This window comes from Caloenas nicobarica, chromosome 8 (assembly GCF_036013445.1).
Source record: "Caloenas nicobarica isolate bCalNic1 chromosome 8, bCalNic1.hap1, whole genome shotgun sequence".
Taxonomy (NCBI): Eukaryota; Metazoa; Chordata; class Aves; order Columbiformes; family Columbidae; genus Caloenas; species Caloenas nicobarica.
Window position 1 is genome coordinate 13,200,559 of NC_088252.1, and position 22,778 is coordinate 13,223,336.

The following is a 22,778-nucleotide window of genomic DNA, read 5'->3' on the forward strand; positions in this document are numbered from 1 at the left end:
TCTCATGCACACGTGGCAGTTGGGATGGATGGACCTCTCAATCACAGCTAGAAAAAGACTCATACCTCTAGTGTAATTTTGTGGAGGATAACCATGAGTTATATGTCAAATGGATTCGATGCAGGCAGGATTAAGCATGTAAAAACAAAATGCTGCATTGTAGAGTGACAAAAAGCAGCCAAGAAGGGTTTAGCACTTACTGTAGGGAGTCTGAGAGGTGCCTTTTGTTACTCCTAATGTTTAGTGTTTGTGATTCAGCTCTTCAGCGTGTTCCAGGAGTGAAAAAAAGAAAAAGGAAACTCAACCTTGACCTCAGGAGTACAGCTTAACCCCATTGCTACTGGAAGAATCATGGAACTGCTTTTCCTGTTCCCATAATACCTTCCATATATTTCAAGTTTTAGCAGCCAAATCACATCACCCCACAGCAGAAGGGGGTTTAGCCTAGAAAGTGCCACACATGATTTTTATTTTGGGGAAAAAAGTGAAGCACAGATGTCCTGGTATGCAGCCAGTGAGTGAAGTCAGGTGGAATTTGCCTTCACTTGATTATAATCAGCTTTGTCCCTTTGTTGATGCCATCTCAGCCATACACTGTTGCCATGTTCTCATCCTGCCACTTCCTGTCATAAAGCTCAGCAGGGAGAATCAACTGAGGCCACAATAACATATGCAAAATTTGGCTGATCAGTCGGAGTGTTCTTCCTTTTTCTGTGGGTAGGAGATGAAGTCAGAACTATGTGTTGTTTCATATATAGGGATAATTATTTTTAGACCAGCAGCAGGTCTTTGCCTCTGCATGTAATCTGCTCAGACAGAGCCACATGAGGCATCAAGGTTTTCCTGACATGTCTGTGGAGCTCGGAGTCAATGATGTTGAGTGTAACTTGAGTTTTGAAAGTGTAGATGCTCGAAGCACTGAATTGTGTGATAATTTAAAGCTCAATGACTCATGTTCATCTATGTCAACTTCTGTTTCAGGGATGGCAGATTGTGATAAAAGCTTTTTTTAAAAATCAGATCCCAGCTTATGTAATTCTTGCTACGTTGGTGTTCTCTGTGTCAAGCGAGGGAGATATGAGGCTGTCTTATGGACTGTGGCCAGAGTGCCACTGAGCTCCAAGTGTGCGTGTACTGCAGATAGAACCTCTGCATGCTCTCAGCAGCCAGGGACAGCGCATATAGGGGGGATCTTGGTGCATTTAAAGGTTATCAGGGCCCATTCTAAAAAACGCCGGCTGAACTGAATGCGTTTCGTGCTGCCGTGAGGAGGTTTGCCTAGGATGTCATCCCTCAGCTATACATAGCAAACTCAAAGCTCCTTACAGAGAAACCTCTTACCAGTCACTTTCCACAAATGGTACATATACCCAAAGGTACTTAGTGAAAATCCTTGAGAAGTATTTAATGCAAAAGCAGTTAGTCTCTCTGGTGGTTTTCAGAAGCCCTCACACAGCACTAGCAAGAAGTGCAGGGCACCTACAGCACAGCAGTTGGGCCAGTTGCTCATTTTGTCTCAGCCAGGCTCTGCCACCCCGAGAGCTTGCCAAGATGTGTGACATGGGGGGACTCGACAACCTGATTGCCAACACAGCCTATCTGCAGGCAAGGAAGAGTGGAGAGGGGGACACCAAGGAGATGCAAAAGAGACGTAAGAGCCTGTCACTGCCCAAGATTGATCAGTGCGGAGAGGTTAGACAGTCGGTTGTTGCTGATTACAACAGCATCTGTGAGCAGCAGCCCATTGGCAAGAAATTCTTCAGAGACTTCTTAGAGACAATGCCAGAATATCTGGTAGCTAAGGACTTCCTGGATGAGGTGTCAAACTGGGAGTTGGCAGAGGACAATGCCAAGAGCAGTACCATGGAGAATATGATCACAAATTTTCTTAAGACAGGCTCCAAAAACTATCTGGCTTTCATGAGTTCTGACTTGGCCAGCAAATGCCAGGCAGCTACTGTGAAAGACTATGAGAATGTCATACAGCTGGCCAAGGAGGAAACTAAAGTCTTCCTTAAAGAGAAGCCCTTCCAGGACTTCCAGACCAGCCCCTTCTTTGACAAATTCATCCAATGGAAAGTTTTTGAGAAGCAGCCGGTAACTGAGAAGTACTTCTATGAATTCCGAGTGCTGGGCAAAGGTGGCTTCGGAGAGGTAAGAGCTGTACTTTTAGGGATGTTGGTCATCCCTCCCCTTTCAAGATGAGCAGGTGGGTTAGCAAAGAGGAAGTTGGCAATGGACTCATTGGCAATAGACTCATTGTCTAAGGTTTTGCAAAACTTGCTCCTTCAGAGTTTCCATTTCCCAGAAATTAGGCTGGGTTTGTTACCTACCTTGCCTGCGATATAGGCTCCAGACACCTGTTAGTGAAGAGTTACTCTTGAAATTTTTATATTCTTTATGCTAGTAAAAAAGCAGGCTTCTTTATAAAAGCTTGCATGACCATCCATATAGTTTACTATTAGTCTGCTCCTTGGCACTGTTTTAGCCTATACTAGCTCACACACTCCCAGATCATTCCTAGATGCAGTTTAGGGAATAGCACAGATCAGGATCTGTTACGGAATCACAGTATGAATGAGGCTACCTTTCCTTGAGATGGAAGAGAGCTTAGCTATACCAATGCAAGCTGTATATGTTGCTTATTCTCATGGTTGGAGAATGGGTTCTTGTTCATTTTATTTGCTAATACGTGCCTACTAATGTACTCAAGAACTTTGCATAAGGTCCACCATATACTGGTCCAGAAGAGAACAGCTTGGATGCTTGTTTTTTCCATATTTTCTCTGCTAATGTGCTCTGCCATGCAAGTTAGCATTACCAGCTACTAATAGGCATCTGTGATTCCTCCATTCCTGGCTATTGGTGTTTGATAGTTGAGTCTGTGTGTGTAAAATTCCTTCATTACCTTTCCTTGTGTACCTTCTCTAGGTTTGTGCCATCCAGGTGAAAAATACTGGCAAGATGTATGCCTGCAAGAAACTGGATAAGAAAAGATTGAAAAAGAAAGGTGGAGAGAAGATGGCACTACTGGAGAAAGAGATCCTGGAGAAGGTCAACAGCCCTTTCATAGTCACACTAGCTTATGCCTATGAGAGCAAAAGCCATCTGTGTCTTGTCATGAGCCTCATGAATGGAGGGGATCTGAAGTATCACATCTACAATGTGGGAGAAAAGGGTTTGGAAATGAAAAGGGTCATCTATTACTCAGCTCAGATCACCTGTGGGATTCTGCATCTCCATTCCATCAAGATTGTGTACCGGGACATGAAACCAGAAAATGTCCTCCTGGACGATAACGGTAATTGCAGACTGTCAGATCTTGGTTTGGCAGTGCAAGTCAAAGAGGGAAAAAGCATCACTCAGAGGGTGAGTACAAATTCATTGAACATGGGCAGTGGGAAGGGAAGCTGTTTTATTTCTAATACGTTATGAATCCAGGACTTAATTCCCCAGGATTTGTTCTTTGCTAAAGACCTTATGTGGTCATTTCATTCTAAGAGACAGGTGGTAAGAAGATTTGGTTAATTAACTCTCTAGACGCTAAATGTAGTAAAATAACTTCTCTTACACAGAAACAGTAGAATCAAATCGAATTGACGTGTTGTTTCTCTTAAGATTAACTCTTGAACCAATAGTTTTAGAGAGACTAACACAGATGCACTGTGGCTTAAGCAATAGTGCATAGTCAGGGATTTAACCAATTAGTTGTTGGTAGAATGAGCAGCAGTCAAAGATGACTATGACTCCTTCTGTATTCAATTTTTGCTCCTAGAAGAATATAATTTATTCCAGTTTACTGTTAAGTGACGCTACTGATTGTATTGCAGGTGCTCATGGTGCCGCACAATAAACCATTGCCAACATTCCTCCCCCCACAAATTAATTTCTAGAAAAGTTAGCAGACTTGATGAGTTTGCAAATGTACATGCCTGTATGTATGTGTAGGAAAGAGAGGTGGATGACCAACTGTTTTTTGCTGTATGAGTTAAACTGTGCAGCACTGCGGCTGTGCCTGTGGTAATCCCAAACCAACCCAGATTTGTAATAACCTCATGAGGTTTACACAAGAAAGATGTATTCATGTAGTTTAAATATGAAAAAAGTGTATTTCTCCCGAGGTGTCTGGAGCTTAAAGATGTATGTAACAAGTGAATGTGTCGGAAATACAACAAAAATACGAAGAAACGGAAGCCACATTATAAACTAGTTTAACTGCCTTATGTTGAACTCCCCAGATGTTTCAATTTACTCAGTAGAAATTCAGTAGAAGAGAGAGGACCTGCTAACGACCTTTTGCATTGTGCTTGAGGTATACATCTTTCGGTGTTGTTACTTAATACAATAATTTGTAGTTTGAAGGATATCTTTTTCCTGGAAATTTAATCCATATGTATTATGAGTGTCTTTAATTCTCAGTGAAAGAAAATATGGAAACTGATGTGGTTTTAGATAGGAAATAATTTTAAAATGAGACTACATTATGTTTTAGATATGAAAATACAGTTTCTTTAAAAGCTAAGGTATTTAAATAGAACAAATGTGAAATAGGAATGTTTTGTTTGTGAAGATGGCATTTTGATCAGTGAACTCAAAGTTATAAAACTTACTGTGTTTTGCAAGTTGCAGATGCATGCAGTTATTATGATCAGAAAAAAAAAAAATTTTGTCCAAGGGCAGTTTTTACTACTTGTAAATATTGTGAGGTTTGGCAGAACAACAACAACAATAAAACACACCCCCCCCAAACAACAACCAAACAAAAAAACAACCAACTAAACAAAACCCTCAAACAACCACCAACCAAATAGAGTGTGTTTAGAAATCATGTCTAGCCACTTCTATCACTTCTCTTGGGATTAGGGTAGAATCTCAAAGTAGCAGTGGGCAAGGCTACTTGTGTGTTCCTCCTCACTTTCTATGACAAAGTAATCAAGTTGGTATAATTCTTTTTCTGTGTGTTTTCCACCGTTTTTAGAAGCACTATTCACCATTATATGGGTGCCTTTATTAGAGCAAAAGCTGGAATGAATAACATACTACATGATTGTAATGTGTTACAAGGAATTTCTGTTAAAGCCAGTTCTACTTATACAGGGAATTGTAATAGGAGAGGAAGAAAAAGTTTTGGTTTTAATTTTATGTATCACAACTTTGAGAGAGTTAAATGAATAATAATTCCCAGTATTATTTTACATTTCTATAAACTGACCCTATTGGAGTAATTTGAAAGTCACTACCAAAAAATATTATATAAGAGCTAGATATTACTATTATTTATAATGATGTCATACACATGAAGACCTAAAAACACCTTTACAAAATTTGTTGCATTAAGCTTCACCATGTACCTATGTAATAAAATGAAACTTGTGCTGTTAGATTATTTTTTGTTTACTAGTCACAGTTACATTGTGACTTAAAATTGGCAGAAAATTTATATCATAGCATGCTTTTTGAGTACGGCTACCAAACTGTTATCACTTGGAAAAAATTTTGAGAGAAGGTATTTGTATAGGTCTGGTGTTTTTTCACCCCCAAAGATGTATGGCTCCAAGACAGATTTATTAAATTGAATTTGATCAGTTGCACCATTTTGTGGACACATTTTCATAAGGGCAATTTTATAAGCTAAAGCGGAATGTGTATCATCCAGGCCAAATCAGTATTGTATCAGTGAAGTACCTGGCATCATAAAGCTGTTCCTAGATTTTGGATGGTGGTTCAAACTGGTGATTTAGGGCTCACAATTTTCAGTCACTAATTATAGGGAAATATCTGCTTATCCGTAGCATGAAGCCTCATTTCAATTTATTTATCCATTCGCAAAGAATCCTTCTGTTTTGATGAATGTTCTAATGTATTGAACTTCATATCTCCAATAGTTCTGGCTTTAAAGCCTTGTAACCCTCTTTTATGACCTGGTTCCTCAGTATCATACTTGAAATACTGTTCTGTTGTGCTATGAGAATAATGCCTACCTTTGCTTTAATCATGCATAAGTCACTGTACTGCCTGAAAGTAATTAACTAATATCCCTAGCACCAAATGAAACCATGGTTTAGCTTTCTGGTTCAGTTAATGGTAATTTATTTCATCTGTTAAGATAAATTTTACTTAGCCATTCTTAACATATTATGAAGAATTAGGATAGCATATTTGTTAAATGTAAGGTAGAAATAATTTTAAAAATTGCTTATATTGTGGTCTTTCTGTAAGGTGATATATTAAAAAAGGTGAATTGTTTTTCTTTTTTCTGTTGTCTCATGAAGGCTTATGAGCTTGAGTTGTTTGATCTTTCATTAATTTCTTGGTTTTCTTCTGAGAAATATCTGTTGAATTTCTCGTTTTGCTGAAGTACTGTTTTGGAGGGGGGAAAAAAAAGTAATATGCTTTTCTGGGTCATATTTCAACAGTTTACTCACACTGAACAGATTTCTACAATGCCAGCTACCTCTGTATTCAGTAAAGCTACTTTTATTATGCGATTGTATTAATTCTGAGTGTGGAGATCCTGTTTTAGTCTCATACTTTTAAATGAAGATCAGAATGGTGCCTTTTTAAAAACAGAGCGCTCTCCTCCAAATTGTTTTCTGCAGATGTGACCTAAATAGACGGTAAAGTAAAATAGTTAAAGATTTTTCAACAACTGTCCAGATATCTCTTTCAGCAATTTAGGTTTTTCTTCCTGAGTGCTAATCTTTTCATGATCTCTCTAGTTCTTCAGCTGTTAAGTGGATCTTCCTTGTAAATAAGCAAAATAAAATAGAAATCTGTTCCATAGCTTCTGTGTATCAGGAGGAGCCAAGTAAACAATGCAGAGCCGACATCTGACCATACGCACCTACTGAAAAAATGTTCATATGTTTGACTGTAACTATGCTAGTATGAAAATGTCTCTTAATACGTCATAGACAGTGAAACAAAGCAGCAGTTTTCTGCCTCTTTTTTTCTGCATCTCTTTCTTTTTTGGTATATATTATGAAGTCGAAACATCATGTGATGACTTTCATCATTCCTTATACAGTGTTAAGGAAGTTTCTTTTCCCTGGGTTTCCTGTAGCAGAGACCCAGGCATGGATTCCAGAAATTTTTAAATAGTTTATTTGCAAGTTCCAGCACAGAGCAGCTCGAGCTGGTGCCTCCCGAAGAGGGACCTTCAGAAAAAAAACCCTTGGACAATTAGACCCCCACAATCCAGGCTCCCACCTCCTGTGTGTCACTCGGGGTCAACTGCAGAATTAGAGCCTGGGGTCTCCCAGTTCTTCGTTGGATCTCTTCATTTTCATCAGACGGGTTGTCAAAGTCCTGACCTTCAGTTGCTGTTTTGCACCTGCAGCTGGAGAAAAATAGGTTCTTAGCAAACCGAAACATTCCTCTTTTTCGTCTTCCGTTAAGTGCTGTTCTGTTCCTGTACCATCTCCAGGGATGCAGCTCCCTTTATCTTTGAGCTTGAAGATTCTGAGGCCTTTTTTACTTAAAGCAGAAACTTCAAAGGTTCCCAGCTTGCAGAAGTTATGTTAAGCAAACTTACTTATGCTAAGCACATTCTATTTAAGCAGTTCTAAACAAGTTCTGTAAGAAGCACTATACCAAATAATTCAATAAGCTAAGGCAGTCTATTCCCTAACAGTAGGGTTGAATAGTATATAATATATGGATTTATCTGTGTATTTATTTCATTAGAGATTGCAAAAAATACAGTATTTTGATGCATTCTGAAAGTTTTGTACACCTCTCAGGAGTGTACGAACCATTAAAGATACAGTTGTTCTGCTTTAAAGCATCAAAAAAATTCCCAGCCTGTTATGCTTAAATAAATGCACATCGCCCATACATTGGCTGGAGGATCCATAAATCCCTTTTGTAAATCTCGTTAGGTGATTAGGTTATCACATGGCACAAGTGACGGGCTGGTTAACGAGTTCCTGTTTTAGACTTTTTCCAAGTTTTCAGTGAAGGTTTCTGTGAAACGATGATGCTTATGTACTGTTTACCAACCAAAGATTATTTTATTTGTGGGTGGAAGGGTTTTTTTAATTTTGGATGGACGACTTTAATGTGGTCTTCTTATAAAGTAATATGTGTTTGTCGCAGCAAAAGCGCTGTGCACCTGGTGATTTAATACTTACGTAACTGAAGAATTTAAGTAATGACATTACGTATACTTCTTTTGAGGAATATTTGTGGGCTCTGTACCAATTGTCTGTAACTATTGTAAATAAAAATAACCTACTTACAGAAACAATGCTCCCAACAAAGCTCTAGAAAGCGCTGGATACCCAGCCCTAGTTTTCTCCCTTTCTTTTCAGTTGCTAAAGCAGCAAGTAGAAACATCTGTTTTTCCATGTGAATGTTATTTTGAACATATATAGGCACTCGTAAGTAATTGGTAGAGTAATAATTACAGAGTTTAGAAAACTTTAATTTCACTAAGCTGTGCTGATTTGTATTTGTGAAGTGCTAGCTGGCTTTAGAATGGAGAAATCACACACAAGTTTGAACAATAACAGTCTTGGAAATACAAGAAGTAGAAGGTAATTGAAAGCTACTTACAGTGTATTTTTTCTTCATGAAACAAACATGGATTATATGGGAACTTCCCATGATACATACACGTATCTGTGTCATCTACCTAAAAATATGTATATGCACACTTAGACTGAGTTCTTACTGACATCCCTGGGAACAGAAATAGGGTCTTTGCCAGTGATAATATAATTATTCACGACTTTAGGAAATATCATTATGACTGTTTGTACAGATGTGCCTGTAGCATCTATTCTGATGTGTTGACCATACCATGCATAAGCTAGACTGTATCTGAAAATTATGCCATTTAAAATGTTGATATTCACTTTGTCTTATAGTAATAGGCAACAAGGAGAAGCTGAGAGATGGCTGAGATGGTGTTTACGTAAGCAAAATGTTTTGTCTAGTATGTATTCACTTAATTGATTATGGAATTAGTTCTTTTTGCATATGACAGAAATGAGGAGCCTCTGTTCCCAGTTTCTCCTCTTGAACAGTCTGACCTGGCATCCTTTTTCATGAAGTCTCTGCAACTTTTTCTCGTACAGCTCAAAATTGACTTGTTATATGGGAGTCAAATGCTCCTGCCCTTATCCAGACAACTAATACTACTTAATTTCCTGAGAATGGTTGTGAGAAAAGTGAGCATGTTCTTCTGTTCAGTACCCTCATACCTTCCACATATCAAGGACTTAATTCAATTTTTCCAGAAGTCAGTGCATATTTGCTGTTTATTTTGGGAAGAACTTTCCGCCTTTACTGGATACGGCTTTTTTGCAAAGCAACTGTTGTGTGTAAATTATGAAGTACTTGTGTGCAGATGCATGTGAGCCAGAGAGCTTAAATATTGACATAATAACTGTGGAAAATAAAACAAGACAAACATTTTGTAGTATTTATAACAGTACATTCATATCTTCAGAGGCTTCAGGCTTCTTCACAGGTTTCCCGTGCTATGTTTTATATATTTGAAGGACATCATAATATTTTTATAGGAAAAACATGTTTTGGTTAAAATCTTACTCAAAATGTCCTTTTGCCCTCCTCTGTATTTGTTTATTATAAGATTCTGTTTCTTAGGAAAACAGAAGGAAATCTATTTAGATGTTCCTGAAACTTGCAGCTTAATTTCAACGCAGTTGTGAAGCGGGAGGAGGATTCAGACTTGTGAAATAAAAAATAACTCGGCAAGCTATTCTACAGTTGACCTTTGGTCATTATCACATGGCATCCTTATTGGATAAGATTCTGAAAAAAATTATTCTTCCTTTACACTTTCATTTGTTCAGCATTAGAGTGACTTGCTGCTATTTGAGGTTCAAAACCACTATGCATTTTTAGGTATAACATATGAAATTAACTATGTTTTACTAGCAGAACTTTGTTTTTAAAAAATTTGATACAATTGTAATGAAGTTCATCATCATGACAGATATTTCAGATTTTTTTAATCTCTGAAGCAAATGCTTTGCAGAATGCAGCCTTATCCACTCTGAATGCCATGATCATGAGAGTGAAGGGGCCAAAAATGATTTTGTGGGATCCTTCTGCCTTCTGCAATTTTGGCGATGGAGGAAAGGATACTGTAGTCATCTATAACTATGAATGCAATGTGACCCATGATCTGATTTTCCTACACGGGGCATGCCACCCATGAGACACTTTTTTCTGTCTGGGAAGACACATTGGAGCCCTTCAAGAGGTAGCATCAGATCTCTCTGCATGACTTTTAACTGTTCTTCATTCAGTTTAATCTGACAGTTAATAAATGTTTTAGCATGTACAATAAAAACCAAGAAAATAAGATACCTTATCAAGTTTCTAGAGCTGGTAGAAAGCTTAATTTAGATCTTTGAACATGAAAAATGGTATGCAAATGCTAAATACTACTGTTTAGTCCCTTTGTCTCTTGAGGCTCATTATTTATTATAAAAATAATATATCTTCTGGAATGATCTCTGGTAAATCATCTAATGGGCCACTTGTTGGTTCAACATTGTCAAAGATGCTTTTATTTTACCGGGTGAGAAATGCAACGTCTGGCTGACAGTGTAATTGCTTGAACTGTTGGTTTGGCAGCTGTGCCCAGAAGCAGAGCTACAGGACACTGAGGAATATGGTACTTTTGCTCGTATTGGCCCTTGCGTGACATTCCACTTACTGTGATGAGTAGTTTCAGTTAACAAACATACAGCTATTTTTTTTATGAAGGCAAGATCCTTAAACTACTGACACAAGCAAGTGAGAACTGTGGGCCTGGCTTTGCTTGTTCAGGTTTAAAATCCACTAGTGAAAGGTGGTGGGTTCAAAATACGTGGAGGTAGTTCTTAACACAGTGTGTAGGAAAGCTGCAGGACTCTTTTGCAAAAGTTCTTGTAGTGTCTAAAAAATTTATCTGGGTTCAGGGGGAGAATGGGCAATTGATTCGAGAGAACTTTGTTGAGAGGAACCATTTATGTCTCTGGAAGTCTTTCAACTGCAAGTGGTTGGAAGTCTAGACAGTATTAGAGAAGTATCAATGTACATACCAGGTTCTTAGTCTTCCCTGTGTATCAATTTTTTTGCCAATTCACAGACCATAAACTGGCTGTATGGGCCTTTGGTCTGATGCGACCAGTACCCATCTTCCTGGATTTACATGTAAAAGAATTGTCCCTTCAACATTAGTCATAATCCTGAAAGATAAATTGGATGAAATCCCACTGGGCCGCATTGCTGTTCGTGTCGCTTAACCCGCAGCAGCCGGCCCTGCCGGGGGCGATACCCTTCCCAGAGCATCCCGCAGTCCTGCTCCTGCAGTCACACTGGCACTCAACTCAGAATTCCTCTTCGATGTCCTCTTTTTGAGAAAGCCACCTACGTGTTCTGCTGTGATGCTGTATTTGCATTCATTATAAAGAGCTTCATAACATAGATACAGAGCTAAGTAGAAGGAGAATTTTCTCCCTTGTTAATATTGCTTATGGAATATTATGTGGTTATTAAACAATAAAACCATAAACATCTCTGAAGTATTATTATTCCCACATTATAGATGGGAAATAGTCAGTGATTTCAATGGCTACTGATGTCCAAGCGTAAAAAAGTGAAAACCTATTGTGGAATTTTTTACTACTCCAGTTAGTGAATTTGAACCCAGAAGCATTTTTTTTTTTTCCTAATATAGTAGAAATTTTTGTCGCTTTTGTGCTTTTATCTGCGTGTGGTTTTTTAAGGCAGACGGCTTTCCTTGTTAAAATTATGTATCTGTGAAAATGTAAAAAACTTTGGTCTTGAATTTTGTGTAAGCATGTGGGTTTCAGTAGTTCCTAGGCTCCTGTATAGTCTTTCTCATTATCTTTTCCTGGTACTCTGAAGAGTCCTCCGTGTGTTCTTCTGAGTCAGTAGCCCATCCATTTATGACGGGTTTTCCCATCGTAAGGTCCTTTCCTTTGCCAAGCATTAACAATATGCCCAAATCTTTATTCCGCGAGACTTTTCAAGGGTACCTTTTGCCCTAGTGAGATTTGATTTTTATCTTATTTTAAAAGATAGTTGTCTGCTCATTTGATCAACTGGCTTCTTGTTACTGTATGAACATGTGGTGAGAAGGTGTGGAGGAGCAACAGTTCTGTGTGACTCATTTAAATTACACTCCATCCTCTTCACAGTGGCTCTTCGGAGAAAAATGAACATTATGAAGTGAGTGACAGAGACAGACCAGTTGTTCTTCCCTCATCTCAGGCCTATTAGCTGGTGTGCAGAGCAGGGTTTGCTGTGGTCTGTCCTGCATTCCTGCAGGGTCTGTTGAGGCCGTTGCTGAAGGAGCGGAGGAGCAGCTGGACGGCAGAACAAAGCAGGCAGTGGCACCCCTTGGAGGAAGGAAGGACTGAGCCCCAGGAAACAGCTGATAGAGCTAAACTCAGCTTGTTGTTTTTCCTCTGTTCAACAGTTCTCGTGCCATGGCAAACAAAAGATTGTCATTCTGATTTGCTTTACTGTTTGGTTTGTGATATCAATTGAGTTTGTTTTGCAAAGATCTGTGGGAAAAGGTAGAGAGATCTAAATCCCGTTTCTCCTCATTTGCCTGTTTCTGTGCTGATGCAAACTCCAGTGATTTCTGTTCCTTTCCCCCCTGCACTTACCAGCAGCCGGGATAACAGCGTGTCCGAGGGACTTGCCCCTCTCAGAACAGCAGTCTGAGCAGGACGTGAGCGCGGTTACGCTGTGGGCCTCGCTCTGCTCGGAGCTGTGGTCTGCCAGGTTGTTGGCTGTGCTGTGAGCTGAGTGCACTTAGTGCTTCTCAGGACCACGTCTTGTATAATTAAGATATTATGATTATGTGATCTCTTAAAAATTTATGCAGGATCACATGTCACGAAAGAAGCATTTGTATACTTTCAGATGAGTCATTTCTACTATGCCCTGTAAACCACACTCAAAGCAACAATTCCACTTAACAGAACTTCTTCACTAATGTATCCAAAGACATTTGGTCATTACATTTTAGAGCATTAATGAAAAATTGTGTTTTGGCTTGTTCTCAAATAGAGGGAGAAATAAATCTTTGAACCCTTTTCAAGAGCAAGTCAATTAAAATTTAATTGGCTGAATTGTAATGGCTATATTTCAAACAGCATATGCAAGTTAAGGCATCCTGCTCATCATCACAAAAGACAGTATTAGATGGCGACCAAGCAAAAACTAGGTAGTGTTGCACTGACTACACATCAGAAGGTTGTGGGTCTCTGCTGTGGCATATCATTTCTGCCTTCTGTAAAAAGGTTGGGGTAATAGAACACTCTTTGGCTCTTTTGTGGCATTTTTTTTTTATTGTGTCCCATTCGACACTTCCAGATCAGTGAAGGGGTAATTCCATGTGTTTATGTGTCTCTGTAAGATCACTTGAGTAGTCAACACAAATGTTCAAATGGTTACTGGTCTTATCAGGAATCCTACAGGAAAGAAGAAAATAACGTGCTCCATCTCAGTCGAAACCCAATGCATGTCCTAGTAGTGCAGGGTTTACAACACAGGAATTCAGCTTTCTGAGTGTGGATTTTTAAGCTCGCGTCTTTCCATTAACAGAGTGAAATTTATCCATGTAAAATAAGATCTAGTAAGAAAGTGTTTTCCAGTTAATACACAACTTCTGAATTTACTTATGGATTGTATTGAGTGCAAACAAGTACAAAATCATACAAACCTAATTATTTTTTGTGCGATAGACATACCAGTAACCCATACTTAGATTTTTCCTTTTTCAAGGAAAACCTCTGAGTTTTGACCTCTTGTTCTCCATAATGATTAGTGCAGGGGTGTTAGGTTTTAGCTTCTGCCTAATGCTGTCTACTCCCCAAAGACAGAATTAAATCTCCATTTGAAAGATGTTATGCTGAATAATTCCTTTTTTGTGTGTTCACTAGTACAGCAAATGCTTATGTCTTTATCATCTTCTTTCCCAAATTATTTTGTCAAAGCTCCACATATGCAGAGATGGAAAAGGCTAAAATTTAAGCTCTTTTCTTCAAATTCCTGTTTTGAGAAAGATTGCAGAGATTTCTGTGTTTCTTCCCCCAGCTTGCGTTTCCTTCTCCTTAAACATCACTGCTGACTATTTGTGAAATGTGTTTCTGCTATGAAATGGTAATGTTTAGGTGAGTGTTGAGTCTTAGGGGTTATGAGATTAGGTTTATATTTATATACGTTTGTCAGCCTGTTCCTTCCTTATGAATCATAGGAAAGCCTCAGCATTGGGAGGGTTTTGTTTTAAGATTAGGTTCAAGTTTTGATGAAATTCTATGAGAAAAGCAGTTCTCTTAAAATTCTGGATTGGAGTGGTTTGACATGTCAGAGGAAAAATATATGTTTCTAAAGTTCTCTCAAATGGAGCTGGATCAGCTCAATAAAAGCTCAAAAGATGTCAGTGCTACTAAGTTTGAAGTTTAATTCTTTTTGACATTAACCCCATCTGCAGTCTTTCACTTCATTCTGAAGGGAAGCTGTTGATCCATCTCTATTTTCTATTAAATTGTGGTCATGGAGTCTTTTGGGTAGCAGTTATAGTCTTGCTTTCTCTGTTGTTGAGAAACATGAGTCCTGTGTCAAAGCACGATGTTCTTCTGTGTGGGGTGACTTACTGAAAGCTATATGGAAAATGCACATGGAAGAGACTGAAGTTATTTGGCAACTGTTGCTTTTGAAAAAACAACAGTGGAAGAAGGAACACAAGTGGAAGAGAGGCAACCTGAAAGGAGCTGCCTTGAGACACATTTATCATTGCAGAATTCTGACTCTTCCATGTCAGATTTATCCCATTCCCAGATGATGATGCCAAATTGCAGCAAAGTGATGTCTTATCAGAAAGGCCGTACTGTGTTGTCAGGGTACACTGGGATGATGATATGACTCATCAGTTCTTCAAGGCATTAGCGCCTCAGCTTCATCACAGTAAAAATAAGAATGTTTATTGCTTCCCAGAAGAAAAAACAAAAAAGAAAAAATATCCCAGAAGCCAATTTAGTGTCTGTGTTCACTAACCCCCAATGAGCTCTGCGTGCATCCTTTTCTACCTAAATTTCTCTACTGCTTTCAACCCCTCCTCTCCCTTTTACAGGTTTCATGATTTTCTGAGACCAGATCAATCTGGATTCTGTGGTCCGTGTTTGAGCACTCGTCCCCCTTTCTGAAGTAGTAATCATACCCTGACAGTATTACATGTTTATGTATCTCTCAATATTAACTTAGAGAAATTCAATACAAATGGTACAAATTACCTGTGGAATGATGTCAGCTGCTGCAATACCCATTTGGCTCCTCTGTACTTTAGTGGGTTTAGTGAGGGAGACAAGAGTTTGCGTTTAACCTTTTCTTTTGCTTTCAACCTGAATGATACTTTTGTTCTTCTCACTTCTGGTTTTCAAACAAATGGAGGATTTTGCTCTATATCCCTAAAAGTAAAAAAAAAAAAAAAAATATGAAGAGGGAAAACAAACTGGATTTAATTTTCTGCCTGTGAGGCTTGTGTTGTAATTGATGCTAAGATGTCCCTCTTGCAAGCAGTGTTTACGGTAGAGTATATGCTCATGTGTAGTGACACAACCTAAAGTTTATAGGGAGACCTGACTTGGAAATACTGTGCCTAAAGTTGCAAAAATTGGAAGAGTTGCCTAAACCCCATAAAATAAAATGAAATAAAATAAAATTAATCTGTTGTGTTTTTTACAAATATAATTTCCTCAAATGATCTCTTTAATGACCTTTTTCTAACTGTTTTGCTTTGGACTCAATCTCTGTCACTACTTGTGTTCTGTAGAAGTAATGATGACCGTCTTGAAAAACCTTGAGTGGGATTTTGCACAAACATGATTTTTCATTTTAAATTACGATACACCTATTTCAATCTCAGTATTTCAAAAAGATATAAAAGAGGTTCAAGCAACTTCTGACATAGTTATCACTGTTAGCTGCATCTGGTAAATATATAAATTAAGATATAGCATCAAATGCAGCAGGAAATGTTAGGTGAGCTGAGGGGGAATGTTGTTTCAATGGAAATCTCACACCCTCAGTCATGCAACAGTGCAGCAGAAAGCGCGTATGTAGAGATGTTGACCTCCTCTCCTCCCTGCCAGGTGAATGGGCTCCTCGGAGAGGGGCAGCGGGGGCTGTTGGGGACACGGCGCAGTCTGTCCCATGGGGACCATGCCAGGCCGGTTCTGGGAATGGTGTAGGTAGAGTCCCCTGTCAAAGAGCGGTCACCGCTTCTCCTGGAGAAGGGTCTGTGAGTGCTGTATATAGTAGTAACCTTTATTCAGAGAGCTTTTTTCAGTTAGGAAATAAGAACTCTTTCTTTTACCTGAATGCATGATAACTTACTAATTATGATTTTCATAGGATTACTTTCTTAAAGTGGTTTTACGAGTTTTTCTTGGCCCTTGATGATGGTAATTCCTTCCAGAAACCAACAGGGAGTGCATGTGGGTGAGAACTCCTCACGCAGCTCAGCTACCGGCTTGATGTGAATTTTCCCATTGGCAGCAGACCCCTGTGTTGGACCAGTTACAACCACTGAACAGGGAGGGAATGGGTGGTTGTTTGTCTGATTTTTTTTTTTTGTCTTTTTTTAATACTTTCAAATTCATCGCTAGGTGTGTTTACAGGACAAAGCTAACAGCACTGTCTTCAACAGGAAAAAATAACATGGAAGAAGAAAGCAAGCTAAACATTGATTTAAAAAGAAACCACTTTTAGGCAGAAATTGCACAGGCATTTCCACTTTGAAGAGCGTATTTAAGACAGTTTTCCCATATACTGAGATGTGTAAAGACAGAAATAGTCTATGTGCTAAAACAGAGTTACACTTAAGAGTTTCTAGAGAAAAAAAATATATCAATTATACAGAGTTTCTAGGTATAAAATTATAAATTGTATTACCGATGTTTTTTAAGAATTACAGACTAGTCTGTTTAATTGTATACATTTCACTATTGACATTGTATAGTAAATCTGTCTGTCTGTTTGCAATAGGCTGGGACCAATGGTTATATGGCTCCGGAAATCCTGAAGGAAGAAGATTACAGCTATCCTGTGGACTGGTTTGCTATGGGATGTAGTATTTATGAGATGATTGCTGCACGAACACCATTTAAGGATTTCAAAGAAAAGGTCGGGAAGGATGAAGTTAAAAGAAGAACTCTGGAAGATGAGGTAAAATTTGAACATGCCAACTTTACAGAGGAAGCGAAAGATATTTGCCGACTGTTTTTGGCCAAGAAAACAGAGAATCGTTTAGGAAGCAGGTATGCTTTACTTCTCAAACCCAGTGAAAGCCAAATTAAAGCTGCAAACAGTATTATTATTTTACATATTAGACAAAATGAGGTCAGATCTTGACTTTCTACATAGTACTGAATTTTCCCTTTCACTTTTAGTAGAAAAGGTGGAAGGTTTTGAAGGTAATATCGAAATAAGGAAATCTGTTGCAATAGTGCGATTGTCCATCCTCACCCAGACTATGAGTGCGGTTAGGCTCTATGTAGTTCTGGGCGAAGGGAGCAGCCCATTTCTTGTGCATTTCCTTTCCTAAAGGGAAAGGATTTTCAAGTAGATACCTGCATCTGTGCTACTGCAGACTGAATGCAGAATCTTAAGCTATATCACTTACTGAAATGATGTGGGCAAAAGTCCAGATCTGCAGTGTGGATCCTTCCCTGCAGAGATCTAACTTGCAAGGCAGCGTCATTGGCTTCTTACTGAAGAGATCTTAACCCTTCTGCTTTATTCAAGCACTTAAAAAAAAAAAATCTTGTACAGGTTCTGGTCTGTCTAACTCAACCCAGAGAGAAAAGGGAGCAAAAGAATATTGGGCACAAATTCCTATAAAGCAAAACATTTTGGGGGACTTCAGAGATTGCGTTGGTTGGTGAAGACTGGTGGCTGTGCCCCTGACTTAGCAATTTTAAGTAACTGTTCAATAAGAAGAAAATTGGAAGGCTAAGCATTGTGGTATTTAACTTGTAATATCTCTGATCCCTCTGATGTGTGTTTGTGTGTATATATATACATATATAAAATCATTTAGCACATTTCTAATGAGACAAATTGGGGATTACATTTGCAATATAGACAAAATGAAAGAAATATAATAAAAATGTAAAAAAATGAATAGGAAACTGATTTGAGTCACCTATGAATACAAATGTATATATCAGGTGCTTTTCCAATCTAAAGGTGAAATAGATGTGGGGTCTTGAAAGGCACAGTCAGTCTTCTAAATTTAAATTTCCTAACAATGTGGAGTAGTTTTGCAAAATGTTAGTCACATATTTGCCTGAAAGAATTACATTTAGTGAAAGGTAATGTATCATTAATGTGCATATTCTTATTATTCTAGTGGTAAATGAAGACGAATAGTCTTTGTGCCTGATAAGTTTTCACAATAATTCTGCAAGGCTGCAGGAATAAAAAATATTTTCAACAGCACATAGAGTATGTTTGATACAAAATCTGTATTATTTTAATATGTTTAAAAAGCTTGTTTGGAAAACAAATTTAATAGAAAACTATGTAGAGTGTTCTACCTTAAAAATCAGCATGCTTTGCACACATTTGGTCTTACAGCATTTTGAGAAGTAAATGAAATTCAGAGTAGGGGAAAATGAAATTTAGACATTCTGAGTGATTTGGTCAAGTCCATTCAGCAAGTCTGCAGGAAAACCAGTAACAGACGACTCACTTACTGTAAGCACATTCACTTTGCCAAGGGAATAATTTACAGTCATTCTGTCTGCTTACTGTTACATTATTTCTCAGCAATGGGAGAAATGTACACAGAAAGGTAATTGCACACATTAATTTTGTGCTATTTGAGATACTCCTATCTGCCATACTTAGAGGAGGAAGGTATAGGATGTATACCATGCCAGGGCATGATGCAAAATAAAAACCTGCCTGTACTTTTTAAACAGGGTGATGCTATTCAGGACAGCTCATCCTCATGTAAAGATTAGCCCTATAATTCTACGAAGGACAACAAGACCTTGGGTTATCTCCATAAGTTCCTGTTGCATAAGTTAAAGCTGCTCAAGGACAGCTTTACTTTGTACACCTGACCTTTTAAAATACTCCACTCTTTTATTGAAGACTCAGTGTCACTGGCCAACTCAGGAAAGATGTACCCCTTTTTCTCCACTCAAACTTTTTGGGATTGGCATCCCAAATCCCAAATCTATAAAGCGATTTTTTTTTTTTTTTTTTTAATAAAGGAATACAAAACTGACAAGAGTTTAAATGGGTTCATTTGCTCTTTCTATTTAAGTTACGTAAACGTGCAATTCACGGAGGAAGAGCTCAAGGTCATCTCCTGCTAGTTGGAAGATGCCTCAGTTGGTTCCAGTAGATGGCGTTCCTGTAGCTTTATGGTTCTAAACTTTTTATGGTTTTGGTGGTGTCAGAAAACATCTCAGAAGGAGAAACACTGGAGCAAGCCATTCTGGAGCCTTCACCAGCTCGTAGTGCTTTTTGGTCTATGTTACAGAAAGGAAAAGCAAAGTAAAGTGAAATTGTTGTGAGTGCACCTGGCCAGTAGGATTGTTGGCACTACTAGCGCAGTAGTGTCCCAGGACACTAATTTGAACTTCAAGCTGACAGTGAATGTAAATAAATGACATCAGGCTCAAGGGCTGCTCAAGAATTTGGTTATCACTAACTAGTTAAGTTAGGAGATGATTTTGCAAGACTACATATGTGCAAAGGTCATGATCCCTGTTGGCTTAATCTATACATTCATAATTGTGTTCATATGGCTCTTTGGGTTGAAAACATCATTTTTTCATTGCCCAGGGTGCCTGGATGGGAGCATCTGTCGTTCTTCAGGCTGTGAGGTAGCATCCTGGTCATGGTGGTGTACAGTGGTTAGTGGCTGGTGCTGACCTGCTCAAAAGAACCAGGCAGCAGTGGCACAAAATGACAATTTTCTAACAAGGGTGCTGAAAAGGGCAGCTGTAGTTTCATCCCGGCTGTGCCTGGGTGGCAGCAGGGCGGGCTGGAAGGACAGCAGGACAGTGCGTGAGGCCTTGGCAGCAGGGCCGAGCAGGAGGAGCGGTTCTGCACACATGGTCTAAGGTCTTGAAACGTGAAGGTTTTCTGTGGTCACATGAGTAGAAGTAATAGTAGCACTAATATGGTGCTTCTACACGTTTGCCAAGATAAAAAGACTTGCCAAAGGTTTGCATTACATTTTGTTCATAGAATATTATCTAGAAATACATGAGGGCTTACACTTTGCTAAATATATTATTTCATAAGGAGGTGGGAAAAGAAAAAAGCAACATGTTAGCAACTGCCATTTTCTGAGGCCAAAAGCCAGACAAATGTGTTTTCTCCATGTTACTGTTTTCAAGACCGGTGCATATGTAAAAATGCATATGTATAAATATGTATTTACAATTATTTCTTGATTTTATTATTGGGTTTTAAAATATTAATAAAGGATTGTGTTTGTAACAGTGGCACACATGCCTTTGCTAATGTCATAATTTGTGCATCTCTTGCTTAAAATCTTTGTTCATTTATAAAAGTAGTTCATTTGAATGAACAGACTCACTAAAACTGGGAGTGTATTAGAGCAACACAACTGAGACTTTTCATGTAAATGCATAGCTGCTCTGAATTAAGATAAATGTCATTTGCCACCAGTGTCCTAGTCAGACTGTTGTTCTTCAGAGTCAGTCCCTAGATGTGTTAACCCAATGTACCCCAGTGTAGAGATTAATGGATATTCTTATCCTAGTTAATATAGAGCCAGCCATTGGACTTCCATTGCTGGACAGTAAATCCAACACATCTCCTCTCCATCCTGCCACGTCTTTGTTTCTGGTTGAAGTGTATCTTTGGATACAGGTGTATCAGAGCGCTGCCAGAAGCAGCACTGCAGCTCTTGCACGGCACCTTGCCCAGACTAATTAACCCTGGCAGGTAGAGTAATGAATAATGGGATCAGGATGTTTTCTGCTTCTCAGCTTCGCTTATATTGTGCAATGCAGAGTTCTTTGGTTATGAAAAAATGAATTGCATCGCATTATATCTATATATCTCTATCTTCTTACTTTAAAATACTTCCATGTATATACCACAGGCACACCTGTATCTATCTGAGAGAAAAGCATCATACTGATTAATAAACTTTTGCTTTTTTGCAGAAATGAAGGTGATGACCCAAGAAAACATAGTTTCTTCAAAACAATAAATTTCCACAGGCTAGAGGCAAACCTTATTGACCCTCCTTTTGTGCCAGATCCATCAGTTGTCTATGCCAAAGATGTTGCAGACATTGCTGACTTCTCTGAAATACGAGGAATTGAGTTTGACGACAAAGATAAGAAGTTCTTCAAAAAGTTTGCGACAGGTGCTGTCCCTATAGCCTGGCAGGAGGAGATTATTGAAACAGGACTGTTTGAAGAACTGAATGATCCTAACAGAGTAGATTCCGGGGGATACGCAAATGGAGGTGAAGCTAAGTCAGGAGTTTGTTTGTTGTTGTAAATATCACATCATTAACAAAAAGAGTAGAAACCATCTCAGAACTTTCCGTATTCTGACACTGTTTCAGAAACTCAGTGCATCTGTTTAAGAACAACTGACCAGTCTAACATGACATTGACAGGCTATGTAGGACCACCAGCTGTATAGACTATACTATTTTCCTTTGCTCTAGCAAAGGAGATAATATTTTTGTTTTATTGGAGATTTATCAATATGAAGAACTATATTTCTCAAAGAAATTTGGAATGGTAGAAATTCTGAGATACAAAAAAGCAATAATAGAGTGAAGAGGCAACAGCATTTGAAAATGATGGACCACCATTTTGAAGACAATCATTTGTTGGTTTTCTTTCGGTTTTGTTGTTATTGCTACTTACATTTCCTCTTTGTTCTACAGTTTTCAGGAAAGATTTTTTTAATTTTCAAGTAATATTCTCAGTTAGACAGTGGAGCTCATATATACTGTGTCAAACTTGGAATGTTATTGGTTAGCCAGTCTGTCTGTTGTCTGTAATCTGTTAGGTTTTTGGTGGTTTGATTCTTATATGTTCAAATTGTCATAAAATGTAAAAGAAGGTTCTACATATCACTAGGAAATAGGACCGACAGGATCAAACTCTTTTCAAAGTTCATTTTAACAGAGTGAGTATAAGATTGCACCAATTTAATTGAATAAAGTATTTATTTATTATTATTAAGTGTATTCTTTTAAGTGATAATAACATATAAAAGAAAATGTATTTATAAGTAAATACATGTTCTTTTTGACAATCAATTTTAAACTTTTATCAGGTTTCCTGATGTTTTTTCTGTATTTTGGTGATAAATTAAGCTACAGATTCACCAAAGCCATTTGTAACTGGCTTTTTACAAGACGTTTATTTCAGTGCAATATAAATTGACACCATCTTCAAATGTTCATTGATTCTCATGCAAATTTTGATGTGTTTTATTTTTCTATTTTATGACACTCTGAATTGAATTATTATAAATGGAAACATTTCTGTGAGTACTTGCTGCTGCTGGAGTTTAATGCTCGTGAGATGCATGCTACTGATTTTCTCTGGTAAGAAAACAGGTGGTAGTTGTTTGGAACAACTTTTAGAACCGATTTCTGCATGCTGTTTACTGTCATCTCTCCAGCCATAATTTCCATTGACTAAAGTGGAAGTTGAAACTGCTCCATTCCTCAGAGCCCTGGAGGCTGCTGTTACCCTATTTCC

At 38.3% G+C, this 22,778-nt stretch overlaps 1 protein-coding gene across 1 annotated transcript; it reads left to right on the forward strand.

Annotated features, from left to right (window-relative positions):
- The first annotated feature begins 1,274 nt into the window (after nucleotides 1–1,274).
- Nucleotides 1,275–22,249, forward strand: GRK7 (G protein-coupled receptor kinase 7). Its single transcript, XM_065640098.1, has 4 exons — nucleotides 1,275–2,154; nucleotides 2,932–3,369; nucleotides 17,041–17,312; nucleotides 21,213–22,249. The coding sequence occupies exons 1-4, from the start codon at nucleotides 1,408–1,410 to the stop codon at nucleotides 21,553–21,555; spliced, it is 1,800 nt and encodes a 599-aa protein (XP_065496170.1). The 5' UTR covers nucleotides 1,275–1,407; the 3' UTR covers nucleotides 21,556–22,249.
- Nucleotides 22,250–22,778: the final 529 nt, after the last annotated feature.